Source organism: Rhipicephalus sanguineus, chromosome 1 (genome assembly GCF_013339695.2).
Source record: "Rhipicephalus sanguineus isolate Rsan-2018 chromosome 1, BIME_Rsan_1.4, whole genome shotgun sequence".
In the NCBI taxonomy this organism is placed as follows: domain Eukaryota; kingdom Metazoa; phylum Arthropoda; class Arachnida; order Ixodida; family Ixodidae; genus Rhipicephalus; species Rhipicephalus sanguineus.
Genome location: NC_051176.1, coordinates 219442556 through 219459106, shown reverse-complemented (window position 1 = coordinate 219459106; position 16551 = coordinate 219442556). Strand labels below are relative to the sequence as shown.

The 16551-nt window shown below is 45.9% G+C and overlaps 1 protein-coding gene across 3 annotated transcripts in view; it reads right to left on the bottom strand.

Annotated features, from left to right (window-relative positions):
• Positions 1 to 16551, bottom strand: part of LOC119372334 (acyl-coenzyme A diphosphatase NUDT19) — a 29380-nt gene that overhangs the window by 2863 nt on the left and 9966 nt on the right. The window contains exons 1-3 of one of the 3 annotated variants that reach the window (XM_037642817.1): positions 11442 to 11713; positions 9836 to 10581; positions 6693 to 6900 (exon numbers count right to left, since the gene is read on the bottom strand). In XM_037642817.1, coding sequence (XP_037498745.1) covers positions 6693 to 6900; positions 9836 to 10581; positions 11442 to 11493 — 1006 coding nt within the window. In that variant the 5' untranslated portion in view covers positions 11494 to 11713. Of the gene's footprint in view, positions 1 to 6692; positions 6901 to 9835; positions 10582 to 11441; positions 11714 to 16551 lie in introns of those variants that run through there. The other 2 variants (XM_037642809.1, XM_037642825.2) reach the window with 2 other exon arrangements.

Here is a 16551-nt window from a genome sequence, read left to right as displayed (position 1 = left end):
TTCCAGAGTAAGTTTTGAGTTTGATGTGAACAGAAAGAATGAACCTCAAGCGATAATAAAAGAATATGTAAAGTTGGTCCCCATGGCTGCTCTAAAGACCACAAGCATGTGTAGATTTATTAAAGAACAATGGGAAAGTTGCTGTTTTCTAATGTGCAAAAGTAACCACACTAGCAGAAACTTATTTCAGATATTAAAAGACAACTGCATAGAACATCAACCGAAAACTCCTACTGACAAAAAGATTGAGTCTCGTATTGAATAAAATTAGCACTGTTTTCCTTATTAAACGAGGATGTACATTTTTACTTCCTGATAACCAGTAGTGGTACCAGTCGTGATAACCAGTCGGGGGGACAGAAATTGCAGAAGCCTCTTTAAATATAACCCGAACTGTTATCAGGAGCTTCAGTTACCAGCACAATTTGCAGGTGAACAGACATGACACAGCTTTGAATCCAAAACTTCACATGCTTGACTTAATGAATACATATAATAAATAAAACTTTATAGTGCCAAACAATGACAAACGAATTGCTGGTAGCCATATTTGCACAATTTTGTTACTGCAAATAACATCCCAATTTGAGTTGTCAGAAATGATGCAATGAATAAATAATTTTATCTCTTCTTTAGCTCTTGCTTTGGCCTTGTAACGCCTGAACCACAGTCGAAACACAACATCAAGGACAATTAAAACATGTTAAGAACATTATCCTATTCCAGCGATAAAGTTACTCATGTGCATGGATTTCATAGCCAACCTTGTCTCTTTCATAACAAGGCGTGGCAGCCTTGTTATGAAACAAACAGGTTTCCCAAACATAGATGCCTGTAAGCACATTTCCCCTTACTAAGAACATCATTAGAAAGCCCTCCACTGTGCATGTAACCATTGTTCACTAGTATAGTCAGCTGTTTTGAAGCGACATCAACTGTTAACTCTTGCATGCAGCGGCACATTGACATACTGCCTGCTGATGGCCATGAACTATGATTTGATAAGCATATCTGCTTGAGAGATAAGCATCCAGATGACAGAGGCTGCCTGTTCACTGTTAATTTTAGAACTCTTGTGTAAAGACAGTAGACTAGTGAACTCATTAATTGGTTCTTTAGTCTGTGTATGATCTGCACTAGTAATTCCATGTTCCTACGCATAATTCACCACAGGTTATATTGTCGAAATCCAGCAGAAAAAAACCATAACGAATTCTTATTCTCTCAAAGTGTGTCTCCTCATGTGCTGCTCAATCATCTTGAAGAATTTCAAGATGATTGCCCTGATGGATTTCAAAGGCTTTAAAATTTTCACAAAGAAAAGGTGCAATTCAAACAACCTTAACAAAGAACATCTCTTCACAGAGCCAATGGTGTCACATGCACGAGATTAAGAAAAGAGGGCCATGGTACAGTGTGCCCAAGAGCGAAACGTGAGAAAAATTGTGAAGGAAACCAATCGATCGCAAATAGGAGTATGTCGCTGGTTTCCAATATTGAAAGGGCCTAATTGATCTTCAGGCACAGGGAACAGTCGCCTGCCTACAGGCTGGCTATGTGACTGCACAAGGCTCTTAACTGATAATAATAATATCTGGTGTTAAACGTTCCAAAACCACGATATGATTATGAGGGACGCCGTAGTGGAGGGCTCCGGAAATTTAGACCACCTGGGGTTCTTTAACATGCACCTAAGTTTAAGTACACGGGCCTCAAACATTTTCGCCTGCATTGAAAACGCAGCCGCTGCGGCCGGGATTCAATCCCACTACCTTCGGTTCAGCAGTCGAGCGCCATAACCACTAGACCAGTACGGCGGGGAAAAGCTTTGAACTGAACCTCCAGTTAAAGAAACAGGCAACATAAAGGAAGGAGAGTTAATAAGGAAGCAAATGGATAGTAAGATAGATTCAACAGATGGCCTTTAGACTTACCTGAACATTAAGTGCTTACACCATGGCATTAAACACAAAGAATTAATATTTTGTGATTTGATAATATCATTATTAAATTGCTGGTAGCTATTTACAGCGAAACTGAGGCGACCTCAATGAGCTACCAGCACCCATGTGCTCCAAGCAGGCACGTAGTCAAGCCCCCGGCCCCCTGAAATTCGTCCAGCCTTTTATATTCCCAGACAACTTTTTTTTTCTTTTTGCCATGAAAACAATTTCTTTCGAATAATTAGGCCTTGGGCCCCCCCCCCCCCCCCTAAAGAAAATCCTGGCTACGTGCCTGGCTCCAAGTATCTCACGAGTACCATACATGTGAAGCCTGTTTCATACGGTGCAACTTCACTTGGGATTTGAAGTTTGTAAACATGCATGTATTGCAAAACAAATATGCAAAAACACAACAACAAAGATTCCAACCACATATGAGGGCTGTTATATCTTGTTGGCAGCATCTTATAATATTGCCACTTTACAGTGTGCATGAATAACCTGAAAGGCTTGCAAAGCACTCACTGTCAACAACTGAAGCCAATGTGAAAATGTGCTTCATTTGCTATGTAGCACGAGAGAACAGAATCCAAAGTAAAAGTCTCATTTCTCGTCATCTAGATGTTGATGCTGATGGTATGTTCAAGATATCAAAGTCTACAGCTGCCCTGGTCCCTTTATAAATAGTTTTCTGTAGGCTTGTGCAAATATTCGAGCACTTCGAATATTCGGACGAATATTACAGTATTCGAATTCTCTTTGATTCTAATTTAAATTCCGAGAAATTTTGAAGTATTCGAAATGAACGAATAGGTGTATATTAGTCAAATAATTCAGGTGTTGACACTCCACTCCACGGCACGTCCAGATAATGTTCGGTGCTTTCGGTCCCTTCGTCGCAGCGCCCCCCATGAAACTGCGGACGGCGCATGTACTATGACGATGAGCTGCGTATGTAGAGAACGCAGTGTTAGAACCACGGTGTAAGAAGCTGACACCATGCCGTGGAGGCAGCTGCGGCGTTCGCCGCACGTGACGTTTTTCGGTCGCGAAAAAACTCGGCATGCGTTTTTAGCTCTAGTTGCTAGCGTGCACGGCGCTTTAAGAAAAAAGCAAGGAGAAAAACAAAAAGAAAAAAAAATGCCCCCACCTCCCCGAAGGGAATCGTGAGGAAATGCGAATGCATTTCTTGCGCCGAGAGTACACGGCGTAGTAATTTTAATGGCGTAAAGCTGGACACATCGACACGCTCAAGTGTCTCCCTTTTGGGCGCCTCTTTCAACGAACGCTTCCTACGTGCGTTCGTAATCACCTCAGTGATGTTGCCACCGCCTTCAATGCAGCACAAACGCGTTTTAGAACGCGCTGTTTTCAGGCTGTGCCAAGGCAGCACAAACGCTACAGACGCGTTTCAAACGCACTGCATTGAGGCGGTGGCGCAGGGAGGAGAGAGAGCGAACGGGGAGAGAAGGAGCGGCGAAGCACTGCACCTAAAGTCCCTAGATTTTTCCCTGTTCTTTCTTAAGTACCGACAACCATTGAAACGCCGCGACGAATCTCATTGGCTAACGCTCGTTTTCGGCAGCCATGTTCTTCCTAACTCTTTTCCAGCACCTGGTGAAACGCGTCCCCCATTCACTAATGACAGGGGGTTGACGGGAGGAGAAAGGCGCGTCGCGGTAGCATATTGTCCGCTGAAAGGTGCGTGGCTAATGTACTTAGACGCGCATGGCTTTGTAAATCTTCCAAGTTAGGAAGAAAATGGCGTCGGACGCCAGCTGCGCGTTAGAGAGGGCCGTGAAAGGAGGCAGTTGTCGGTACTTAAGTAAAAGCGAAAAATCTAGGGACTTTAATTGCACCTACCCTCTCCTACACTCTCTCCACACACGCGGGAGCTCCGCCGAGCTCCCGCGATGCGAGCGCCCTCACACGCCAGAGCGCGCTCCTCCTCTCCACTCACTCTCCGCTACTCCGCCCGCACCACCTGCTCCGGTAGCTAGGGGCGAGGATAAGCGCGCGCGCCCGCAGCTGTTGCTATGGGAAAGGGAGTGAGAGCGGAGAGGCGTGCGGACACCGACGCCTGGCATAGCCCGACTAAGAAATGCATTCGCATTTAAAACATGCGTCAGCCTCGTCGCGCTCGGTCCCTAAGTCGCAGCGGCCCCACGAAACTGCGGCCGGCGCATGTACTATAGCCGAACATTATCTGGACACGCTCTCCGTCGCGGCGGGCGGAGAGTGTCAACATCTTAGTTTTCTTACACCGTAGTCCGCAAGTAACCCACCTGTAAAGGTTTCACTGCAGTGGAGGGGTGCTATGCCGTGAATGCACCTTGCCAGGAAAAAATCCGTACTGCCGCGAAGCCCCACTTCAAGGTTAAATGAGCATATTACCCTCACATCGATTCGTAATATTTAAAATTTAAAAGCTTGTTATACCGGCTTATATGCTCTAAGTATAGTAAAATTTAAAATGTAACATATTTTACAGGTTATTACTTGCATTCTATAGAAAGTCGAATCCTGCTACTATTCAAAGTTGCTTCCACTTTGAACCAAAAAGAATGACATTTTCGCATGCCTTGTTTTAAACACAATATATATATATATATATTGTGCAGGTTACTTGGGTCATGACAAACATGCTCATTTTTCTATACACTATTCGAATCTGATTTCAAATTATTCAACCAAATCACTATTCGCTTCGAACTTAAAATTTGCTATTTGCACAAGCCTAGTTATCTGAATTTGCTGAATGAGAAATGACATTTCACAACAACCATCATAATCAAAACAAACCACAAGATGGCTCTTGGAACAATTTCTATAAATCTTCCCCATTTTTATGGCAATGGCAGGGAAATCGTCCCCCCCCCCCTCTCCCAACTCCCCATCCTAGGAAGTTGTGTATCGTAGGATATCTGCCATAAGAAGACTGACGAGCTTCGGCCCTTACCTCCCTCCCATTTGATAAAAATTACTCGCTACGCCACTAGGCGTCGAAAATTAAAAATCGCGTCAATCGTCACGACAGGTAACCAACTTTGTGGAATTCTGTCGCTGGAGGCCTGTAACAACCGCAACTGTTATTAAGGCGAAAGCCTTAGATGCCCCATCAAACGCGAAAATTGACCGTCGGTGTCCCGCGGCGTCGGGGACGACACGAGTGATGCAAAAAAAAAATTACACCATCTCCCGCTAAAGGGGACCATGAGGCGATGCGAAGCTGGAGCACTTGCACGATTACGTTCCGTTGGCGTTCGTTGGGCATGCTACCGACCTCGGGTCGTGGAACGCGAAGAGGAACACTACGCGCGTCGTGTCTTCCCTCTAGTCTGGCCGTTAATTCTCACAGGGCGAGCGGGGAACGCGGTCGACAGGCGCGCGAGAGGGGGGGGGGCAGCGTAGGAGAGGAGAGGGGGAGGGGACGCGCATGCGCTGGCGCTCATCGCGGCGTTGCGCAGGAGAGAATTTCGGCATGTCGAGCCCGCATTTCAGAGGAGTCAACCGAAGCAAGCGCTGGACTGAACGAGCGCAGCGCTCTACCCGCTTTATATTCAACTTGAAGGAGAGGAGACTAGAGGAGGAGAGTAGCGCATGCGCCGCGAGAGCAGAAGCGAGAACGCAGGAGAAGCGCAAGCAGGTGCTGGGAGAGAAGCGGAGAGAGTAACGCGCAGCTGTTGGAGAGAGGGAAGGAGGAGAGTTGCGCATGCGTAGTGTGAGTGCGGACGCCAACGCCAAAGCCGCGAGACATACCCCCAAGCAAGAGATGCTTCGCATCTAAAAATCATCACGCTGTGCCGTCACAGATAGCCAAAATTTCCGACGTCATCACATGACATTGTAGCTTGGTCGAAGGTGGGCCGATCACAGAGGCAGTGCAAAACCACGTTCGGTGCAGTAAGCTTTCGGAGGGAGGCGGGGCAAGATCACTACATCGACTCAGAAGAAAAGGAAGATGGCTTTCGCCTTCGAGTCGTCTTAGGCGAATGCATTAGGGTCCCTGTAAGTTTTCTCCGTCGCAAGTGATGGAAATCGCATTATGGGACGACCTTGAAAAGTTCGGACTTGCGAAAATTACAGCTGCGAAAAACGTAGCCCGAAGTTTTGGCATAAGGAACGGTTACTTATTTTGCACAGTTCCATTAGCGTTGAATCATTTCGTGCAAGCGGTGCGGATGCTGCTCAGTGGAATGAGAGCCGGCTTCTGCAGAGCAGCGTGAAAGGCGGGCACACGCGGACCAGCGATTCGGCTTCTCTGCAGCCAGGCCGGCGAAGGAGAGGGAGCAGACAGAGATGGCGGGGGGAGGGGGGGGTGGGTTTCGCGGCGCTGTTACGAATAAAAACAATGCAACAAAAGAGAGTCGCCCCATCGAAACAAGGTCAAGGAAACGGGGCCGCCCACCGGGGCGAAGGCCCGCCGGACGCCTCGGGAGGAATGCAGCCGACGGTTCCCCATGGGAATGTTTTGTTTCTGTCGTGTTTGCGCGGTGCGCCCAAGCGCAGGTTTTGCGGAAGTCTCCTTTGGAAAGCGAGGTCAATCGCCGCGCCTCCGTTTCTGTGGTTCCTTTGAAAAAAAGAAGAAAAAAAAAAAAACGCGCTCGCCGGTCGTGGCTACGGAGAGGAAAGAGGGGGGCGCGATCGCTAACGGGCTCTGGCAGCTAGGGCGCTTCGAAAGCACGCGTCTCAACTGTACAGCGACGCTCGCATTGAGACACCTCACTAAAAGACAATGCAGTGACTGACCTGGCAGTAGGGACAACGCGCCGTCACTGGCCGAGGCGATGACGGGCATCCACTGCTCGCAGCCTTCGGCGCCCCTACGGTAGGCGAACTGGCTCAGCTCTGCGAAACTTGCCACGTTCAGCAACCGCGAGGTTTCGTAGACCTGTGGTGGCGCCAGGAAAACCGCCCCGGTAGAGTAGTCTTGCAGCATGCCCTCAGGGGTGCACCACTGAAGTGAAGAAAATATACAACAAAAGTAAAATTAAGCACGCCGCCCAGCACTGCGGTCAGTGGCGGCAGTCGTGACCACCGACCGCATCACACACGATCCTGTGTTGTAAAAGCAGTCAAAATAGGTGGAATAGTTAGCACAACGAAAATATACAGCGGGCCACAGAGATCGAGTAAAATTGTCAAGGGTTCTTGTGGCAAATATTGCTAACCGAGACAGTAGCATGCTTTCTCTGCTGCTTATTTAATTCCTACCACCAGATAATTTGACCAATTTCATTGGTGTCATTGAGGTTGAATTAACAGAAGTCAACTGCACTACTTTTTCAAATTTTGAGAGCTTAGAGAAAGATAACCAACATACAGTCGAACACCTCCGCAACGAAACCCTCTACATAATGACTGCTTCTTAGGCACGGCTATATTGAAAGCGTTACAGTGTGTGACCTTTGAACAAAATGACCTGTATACTGAAGCATTTTGAATGTCACAAGCACTTTGAACAGCCAATGCCTTTATGACAATCATTATAAAGGCATTTGACTGTACTGATATTTACACAAAAGTTCTTGCCTAATGCCCTCTGTCTCTCTTTTCCACTTGTGACTTGCACAATGGTTAATCAAGATATACAGCATAACCTTTTGAATTTAAGAACTATACTAAAATGCCTGAGCAACCATGTACAAAGTATGCGTGCCATGTTGAAAGAGTGCATCAGTATGACATTTTTGTGGTACTCATGCAAGGGATGTCCCTTAGACAATGAAATTGAACTGAAACATGAACAATAATGAGAAAGAGCCACTAGCTGCATAATTAATAAAAAGCAGAACACATGACTCTCAGAGGTGTTGGGCTTGAGGGTGAAATGTGTGTTTACTCTAGTGGGACCTCGATCATTTCCATTAAATGTGTACTCAGGTATGGTGAAGGAAGCATATGGTTAAGCTAGTTTGGTAGATTCAATATTTGCAATACCAGATAAGTCGTTTTTACCATATATAGAAGAGTTATGACAGAAAAACACCATAGGAACAGACATGTTGCAACACCACTCAGGAATCCCATACATTTAGCCACAATGGAAGCTTGTCTATTAAAATTCAAAGGTACTAATCTGAAACTTCCACAAGTTCATGACATCAGACTTGCAACACCTGAGCAAGGCTGACACTACCTTATGTGATGACTTGAATGCATGCGTACATTAAAAATGATCCCTTTAGATTTGTAACAAAGAATCAACTCCCATGATGCATAGAAGAAAAGGCTGCCACACACTATGTGAAATCACAGGACCTTCCAGAAGCTTCTCAAGGCTTACTGATCCGTTGAAGTAAGATGTATGGTTGCAGCAAGCCTTGCCAATCCGATTGTTGGTTGGCCAGTTTTCAGTGTCACTTGCACAGCAATCCAGCACAGATTTCACTTTTTTTCTCGTCACTATTTCTACACGTGCAACTTTTATTCATTTTTCACCAGCACTGCTACACAACAGCAGACAGCATGCAGTACTTTCATCATTGTCCTCAGCCCACTCTATGCCACTGCAGGACGAAGGCTTCAATATTTTATATATTCAGTTTATTTTATGTTGTGTCAGCAAACTGAATTTTATATCTGCGAGCTTAATTTCATCCAACTCTCTGCCGCCCTCAGCTATGTTTACAATCACTTGGTATCCATTTCAATGCTCTAACTGACCACCGGTTGCCTGCACAATGCATTGCGTGGCCCGCCCAGGTCCATTTTTTTTTCTTGATGTCAATTAGAATGTGGGCTACCCTGTTTGTTCTCCAATACATTCTGCTGCCCTCCTATCTTTTAATATTAGACCTGTCATTTTCCATGCCCTCACACACTATGTGGTTCTCAACTCCTCTACACTCAAACATAATTGATGACCATAAAGCATTTCAATGTCTATCTTCTGCCGACATACCACTGTAGTGCTATCTCAGATTTTTGTGCTGCTTAGCTTGAGGACGCGGGTTCGATTGATGGCCACGACGGCCATATTTCTATGGCAGCCAAATGCGATAACACCAGCGTACCTAGACTGAAGTGCACAATGAAGAACACCAGGTGGTCAAAATTAATCAAGAGCCCCCCACTATGGCGTGCCTCAGGTAGTATGCGAGGGTTCCTTAGTCTAAGTCTTTTCACGCTGCTTCGAGGATGCATTTGTACCAACTAACCCAACTTTCTATCCTGACGCGAGGGCTTATCAGTCAGTTGTCTGCTTGTTAAGGGATCACGTGCTACGTGACACCAGCTGGCAAAGAAACAGTCTTCCACACTCGCCGTCACAGCTACAAGCGGTGCTGACTAACACTCCCAGGTTTGCATGCACATAAATGCCTGATAAAGTGGACGACAGGACGACCACCGCCGTAGCTCAATTGGTAGAGCATCGAGCGTGTTATCCAAAGGTTGCAGGTTCGGTCCCTGCCAGTGGCAAGTTGTCTATTCGTCCACTTTACTTTGTTCACATCTATATCACAATTACTACAATACACTTAAAACAGTGCAATTAGCATTCCCTATACCTTCCTTGGCTTCATTACTTACTGCTTTTCATTAAGGTTGTGTGAAACAAAAAAAAAAGCCCTCCAAATTCCTCCTCCTTTCGTTCATTCATAACCGTATCGCGGTTTACGCACGCAAGACCCAAGCAATCATTATTATTATTCTCACTTTTGTAAGATACGAATACCATGAGTAACTTATGCTTCACAGCTTTGACAGCTTCTCTTCATTAATAAGAATATGAAGCAGAGAAGGACAACATATTTAATACAGGACATAATGAATAGATCTTAGGAATTTAACATTGCAACAGGACACAAGAACTGGAACAGCTCTAGCTACAGCCTGCCAGGCTAAAGAAAGAATTGAAGTGGCCACTACAAATGTGTAACACATCTTACCTTCAGTGTGATGACTTCGCTCTGGTCGAGCACTACTTGTGGCTGCTTATCCATGCAGCATATGTAGAACATTGTGTCATAACGTCTGTGACCCACTGAGATGGGCGTCAACCAGTCCCACCACTCGTGCAGGGCCCAGACATTAGGACAGAGACGATTTTCACGGCACATGCGCAACAGGTTCACTGGATCCTCTCGCAATCGCTGACGCCATAGCGTTGTGTCTATGCCTTCGCTGATAGAATCGGCGAGAACGGCTTCACCATGAGCAGGGGCAGCTTGTGTCAGCAACAAGACTCCTGTTTCTTCGAAAGTCTCCCGAATGGCTGAGATACGGTAAGCCAAGTCACCTGGCAAATGGTTTTCAGAACTGAGCTGATTGTGAGACAATGTCATGGGTTTTGTGATCATTGGAGGCCGTGGGCCCTTAGCCCTGTTACAGACATCCCTGAGAAGAGCTTCTTTTGTGGCACCTACAGCTGCAAACACCTCCCACCAATCAGACGAGAAGTCACACGGCTCACAGAGGCCACCTGGATATACATAAGCATTGGCCATGAACGAGCTCAGGCTTGATCGCTTCACCATCAGCACACGGTAGTCGCAGCGTGACACACGCTCAGTCTGGTTGTTCCACACGGTGGCCATCATAGCTGTTGCCAAGTCTTTTCCCACTACATCTCGCAATGGTGCACGGCTAACTACGATGAGGCTGGCCGCCTCCTTCCATGGTGGCGCTGACATGGCTGCAATGAAATAAAAGAAGCACCCAATTCTACATTATACTGCAGTAAGATGTTTCCATAATGCTTAACTATGAACACCGACTCAGAACCTGAAGCAAGCCAACAATTAAAATCGGAAAAGTATGCCTTGAGATTTTCACAGTTCAACATAAAGACGAGCACTGAACTTGTATATTCCCATCAATGAAAGAGCCAACAAACAGCTTCTGCTGTGACCATGGGAGGGTATACTCGATATTTACTGCCAAGAGGAAACTGAAACCACAAGATTTTGCACAGTGGCAGGTACGACGACGGGTAATGCAGAACGCAAACGTGTCGCGCGCGTCATGCACTTTGTCGTTTGTGAACTTTCCAGAATGTCATGCGCATCCACCAGGGCAATTATGAGCATTGACCGACCGCCTTTGTAGCACGCTGTAAAATGTTTCGATTCTGCATGACCACGATGGGCACTCGCGAAGCAATGTCTGAAAGTGAATAAAAAAAATCAATTATGGGGTTCACGTCTCGCAACGACGTCGCGTTAGGAGACTTTGGCTTATTTTTGACCACCTAATGAAGTAGTGCATTTAAGCGGACGAGCGCTTTTGCATGTCCCCCCGACCCCTGAATAAATAAGGTCGCTTCGAATGTTCAGGAGTCACGCAACACACTAAACACCCCACAATGTTTTTTTTTTGTTTTTTTTTTTTCAACATGCTTTTAATTTTAACACAACGCTAACTACAACCTTCAAACTGTTCAAGACAATCAACTGTCACGACAAGAGGGGGGTCAAGGTCATTAAAGTTTTGCTTTGCAATACACATTCCAAACACGTCTTTAACCTAAACATGTGCTCAAAGCGACGGTCTTACCTGCACGCTCTGTACACTCAACAAGGTATGTCACTGAAAACAGCTGACACATAGCACACCTGATTTGGTGCCGGAGTTTTTCGAGCCAGGAAGATTAGTTGCATGTCTCACTTGCATTGCCGTAAACATATTGCTGCACGTAGATAAGTCAGAACACCTATTTAGTCGAAACGTCCTGAAGTTTGCGAGAGCAAAACTTGCCGCACACCACTGGCTACCGCGCAACGAGCAGGAGCGCCACAATGATCTGCACAGAACCGCCGCCATATCGGACCGGTGTGGACTGATAGGAGGCGCTGTAGTAGAGCAGGTTGGTGATGATGGTGATAGCTGTGCTAGCTGTGCGCAGCAATATTTACGTAATTACAGAGAGAGAGAGAGGAGAGGGGTAGAGGTAGAGGCACGGTGTAAGAATATTCTTACACCGTGGGTAGAGGCATAGCCTCTACCCACGGTATAGAGGAGGCTATGGTAGAGGGTACCAACCGCGTCACATCACATCGCTAGCGCGTTGCTTGGCCGCTGGCGTTGCGTTGACGATGTACTACGTACGATGCAAACGAGCGAAAGAGCAAGCGGCCACGCACCTGGTTACTGATGTTCGTGATTTCTTAAGTGTGTTTCGTAACACACTTAAGTGTGTTCTCCCTCTTCTAATATTTAGCTTTATCCGTGTGCTTGGATTTAGGTGCACGTTAAAGAACCCAGTTAAGTCTATGCCCTCCACTACGGCGTACCCCATAATCATATCGTGGTTTCGGTGCGCGTAAATGATTAAAGTGCCGGCATGGATTAACCTGTTCCCAATCGTCCCGACGTTTCATTATTCAGCACTTCTTCTAACATATTATTTCGGTATTCCCACCATCTGATTGCATATACGGATCGCACATCGAGTCACACTGCTGTGTTTGCGTTGTGTGCACGGTGTGGTTGTGTGGCACCCGTGATCGTACGTTATCACGTGGACAAACGATTCCAACAGACACTTCTTTTCTTTCCCGCTCACCCGTTAACGCTCAGACAAGTGCAAAGATTGCGGGAGGAATGCAAAATAAACGCCTAGCTGTCGACACGAGGCAAGGTCGCGGCAGACTTCAAGAGGAGCGTTATTCAGGGCTCGGCAGCTTGAGCTTCGCGGAAAGCAAACCAAGCGAAGCCGCCATCGTAGCAGTGTCAAAGTTGGACGCGCTGCAACGAGCCGCAGCCTGCGCCCGCTTCACACGGCAGCGCCCAAAACACGTTCAGACAAAGAACAGGAAACTTCCTCAAAGCAGCACATCCCCTCGTGGCAGGTTTTCCTGCTCAAAGTAAGAAGAGCGAGTTCGAGTTTTCTTTTCCTCAAAGACGCCTTACAATGGCAGCAGATCTCCGTGGTGACGCTAAAGAGTGGCGCTGCACTGTTCTGCCAGGAAGATGGGCGCTGTGCGACCAAGTAGTAAGCCAGTGTGCGGGACAGGCTATAGTCAGTGGATTAGGACCGTGTAAATAAGTTCACCGTCAGCGTGTCCATACTATATATTACTGTTTGGTGTAACGGTTGCTGTTTACAAACTGAATCGATCCTGCATATCCGCTTATGATGTACCAGCGCGCATAATCGAAGCCAATTCTGCTTACGGAAACGCGGAATTCCCCGGACGATACAGTATACCGGATCGAGATGGGTGTTATTCAGGAATCGTTTCTTTCTTTTTTTTTTCTCGATATCGCCTATTCTAACCTGCAGCGACGACTCAGTGCGATTTACTTTCGCTGCCACAAATTTATGGATGCTTTTTCTTTCATAAAATTTATAAGCTTCGCTAAAGCTGGTTTACGAAGCCTCCTAGTTGCTACTGGTGGAAAAGGCAAGAGGATCAAGAGCACTTGCTGGTTTCAACAGCTAGGGAAGAAATCACAGGTGAATCAATTTTCCGAGCCTGAAATTCGGCGACAATAAGAACCAAATGCAGAAACCGAAACTGGGCTAAATTTCACGGGAGCGTAAAGCGCGCCTAAGTATCTTTAACTTCTAGAACAGTTGGAATCAAAATGTGGCCATTCCCGATTGTAACATGAACTCAAAAAGGCAGTTTCTAAAAAAAAAATAATAAGCCAAATCCTGCATCTGTTTCAATTAAACTGAGCCACATTCATTAAACCAGCGCGCGTCAATGATCGCGACCAAAACAACCAATATGATCTCATCCAATCTGTTTCATTTGTGTCCTAGTTGCTTTGATATCGTGTTTACGTTCCACAATTAGTTTTTCTAGGGTTAGTTGGCACTTACTGAAGGACGGGATGTTGTAGGGCAAAACTCGAATGTAAAGAGGCCGACTTTCCTATACTTCTTTTTTGCCTCTTAGTCTTTCTTTTCGAGTTTAGCGCTACAGCATCGTGTCCTTCTCTCGCTCCAAGAAAGTATATTTTAAATAAAAGACATGTGAAATGAAGATATTGGGAACCGATCTATTCCTTGAAGAAGAAGAAGTGGTCCGAAACGGCACGGCATAAAACGAGCTCAGAAGAAGAAGAGCACTTTTCAAGGCCTTGTGCGATTTTTTACGGGAAACAAAAAGAATAGAATGTTAAGTTTTTGAAAATCTGGATTGTACCAGTGAATTTATTTTTAAACCATTCATTCCTAAACATATTCGGATTGTAAACAATTTTATTTCTAAAATAAGGTACCACCCGTTTCATGGCCGATCCCCCACGGTGGGTTGCGCCGAGTAGCTGAGGATCAACCAACCAACCAACCTTTAATAGATTCCAAAAACAAGAAAACGCTGCCGACAGTCCAGAATAGTGCGCTTTTGCCAGGAAGGACCACTCGCTCTTCTAGTCTAGTAATCGCCTTACGCCCATGCGACGAAGGACGGCACCGACGGAAGCACAAGGATGATGTTAATTTTATCGCAAAATATTGCTATACCGTACATTCGAATCGTTTTAGACTTGTTTTACGAGCTAATTCAAGCCCAAATGAAATGTTCCAATCTATAAGAGCCAAATACAAATTGTACTCCTGAATACCCACGATGGTGGGCTATATAGATTTTAGCCGTAAAATAGATTTGACAGGGGCATAGCCAGGAGGGGGGGGGGGGGGGCGTTCAACCACCTTCCCCCCGAAAATGTTGTCTTGCTTGCGTATATATACACGCACACATACAAACGCACACACGAACATAAAGCATCTTTGAACCCCCCCCCCCCCCCCCCCCCCCGAAAAAAATTTCTGGCTACGCCCCTGAGATTTGAGGTGTTTAGGGGACAGGAACACATTGGCAAAAAGTTATTGGAGCAGGCCTTGACCATGTTGTCAGTAGCAAAAAAGTGCGTTTTTCTCAGTTTCAGTTCAAGTGCACTTGGCTCTTTTAGAAAAAAAAAAAAAAAACGCCACATACAACAGCTATAGCTCTTACTTCTTGTAGTGACGCATATATGTACTACGCTTTACCAACCTCGTACAGCACATAATCCAGCACACCACGCGCAATGCATGGCCAACATGACAGAAAGTTATTTCGCATAACCTGTGGACTTATTCAACTGTACTTTGCAGACTGTAGTTCAGAAATTACGAAAAATCTCAAGAGGTGCTCACGTAGCGGTGTGTATATGAGGGCCTGCTCAGAATCAGTCGCTTGCCACGAAACAGTTTAAAGTTCGTTGTGCCTGGTACAAGAGCAGGCTGACACTACGTGGCCTGCTCGAACGCAGCCGGTGTCAATTTTTGGGAAATCCGCTATATGACCGAAACATAATACAATGTTGGCAGCTTGCACTAGTGGTGCAGGACTGGATTATGGACTAACAGCGGAGCTTGTGTCCAACCTAGATTATCAGCAAGGTCTTAATTAGTATAGCGTTAATTAGCACGGCCATAATAAGCGTTGTCCTAATTAGCAAGGTCCTCTCTCTCTCTCTCTCTGTTCCATTCTGTTTCTTCCTCTCTGTTTCTGCCCTTTCTCTTCCGTTTATCTGTTCTGTGCTTTCCTTTCGTTTGCCTCAGAAGGCACACGCATTGAAGAAACGCCTACATTGCACATCCATCGTGTCAACCCTCAATAAATGTGCTGGTCACAGGTCTTCTTATCCCTAGGCGATACATAAAAAAAAAGTACTACAATTATCCTCATTTCTCGAATCTACGTCGCCAAGAGCAAACTGCATTTGTTGTCAATCCTAAGATGAAGAAGAGGACGAAGAGAGCGCGCGCCGGCCAAGTTATTCCGTTTCACGCTCTAGGCGCAGCTTAGTTTTCTAGTCCAGGGGCGTGGGCAGAAATGTTTTTCGGGGTGGGGGGGGGGGGGGGGGGGGAGGGGGGCACCTCCTTGAGCTGAAGTGGGGGCCGGGCAAGCAGATGAGGTTGAGCGCCATTTTGTGCTCTGTATGCCATGGCAAAAAAATTTCGAGAGGGGGGCACGGGCCCGGTGTGCCACCCCCTGGCTACGCCACTGGGTGACTTGAAACGGCGGAACGAAAAGCTTAAACAGCTCCCCTATGTAAACGTTCAATTAGCATGTGGTATTTAACCTCCTAAAGCTACACACGCGCTATTCGAGGCGCTATGTAGTGGGGTGCTTCATATTCTAAGTATATATATATATATATATATATATATATATATATATATATATATATAGATATATATATATATATATATATATATATATATATATATATATATATAAATGTATATAAATGTATATATATAGTTATTCTAACTTAAACTATGCATGAACGCTTATCAGAATACAGCCGTCGCTGCAGTGAATCGAACCCGCGACCTCGCGCTCAGAAGCAGAGCTCTTAAAAACTACTGATTCACCGCGGTGGGTCGTCGAAATAACAGGTCGCTCTACGAATCCCAGAAAATTGAAAGAGCTTGCCTCCAAGCCAAGAAGATTATACTCCCCAAACATCCATACAGATATCATCAGGGATTTATAGGTTCATCGCGCTGCGATGAACCTTCGCCCCCCTGATGGGGAACCCTGCGCCCGCCTATGATATTTTCGAGTCTGTGGTAAAGAAAATGCTAACCTAGGGGCACCGTTACAAGAAATATTCTTACGTTAACTGAAGATGACTGCGAAATATACTTCGAGGTTATCAT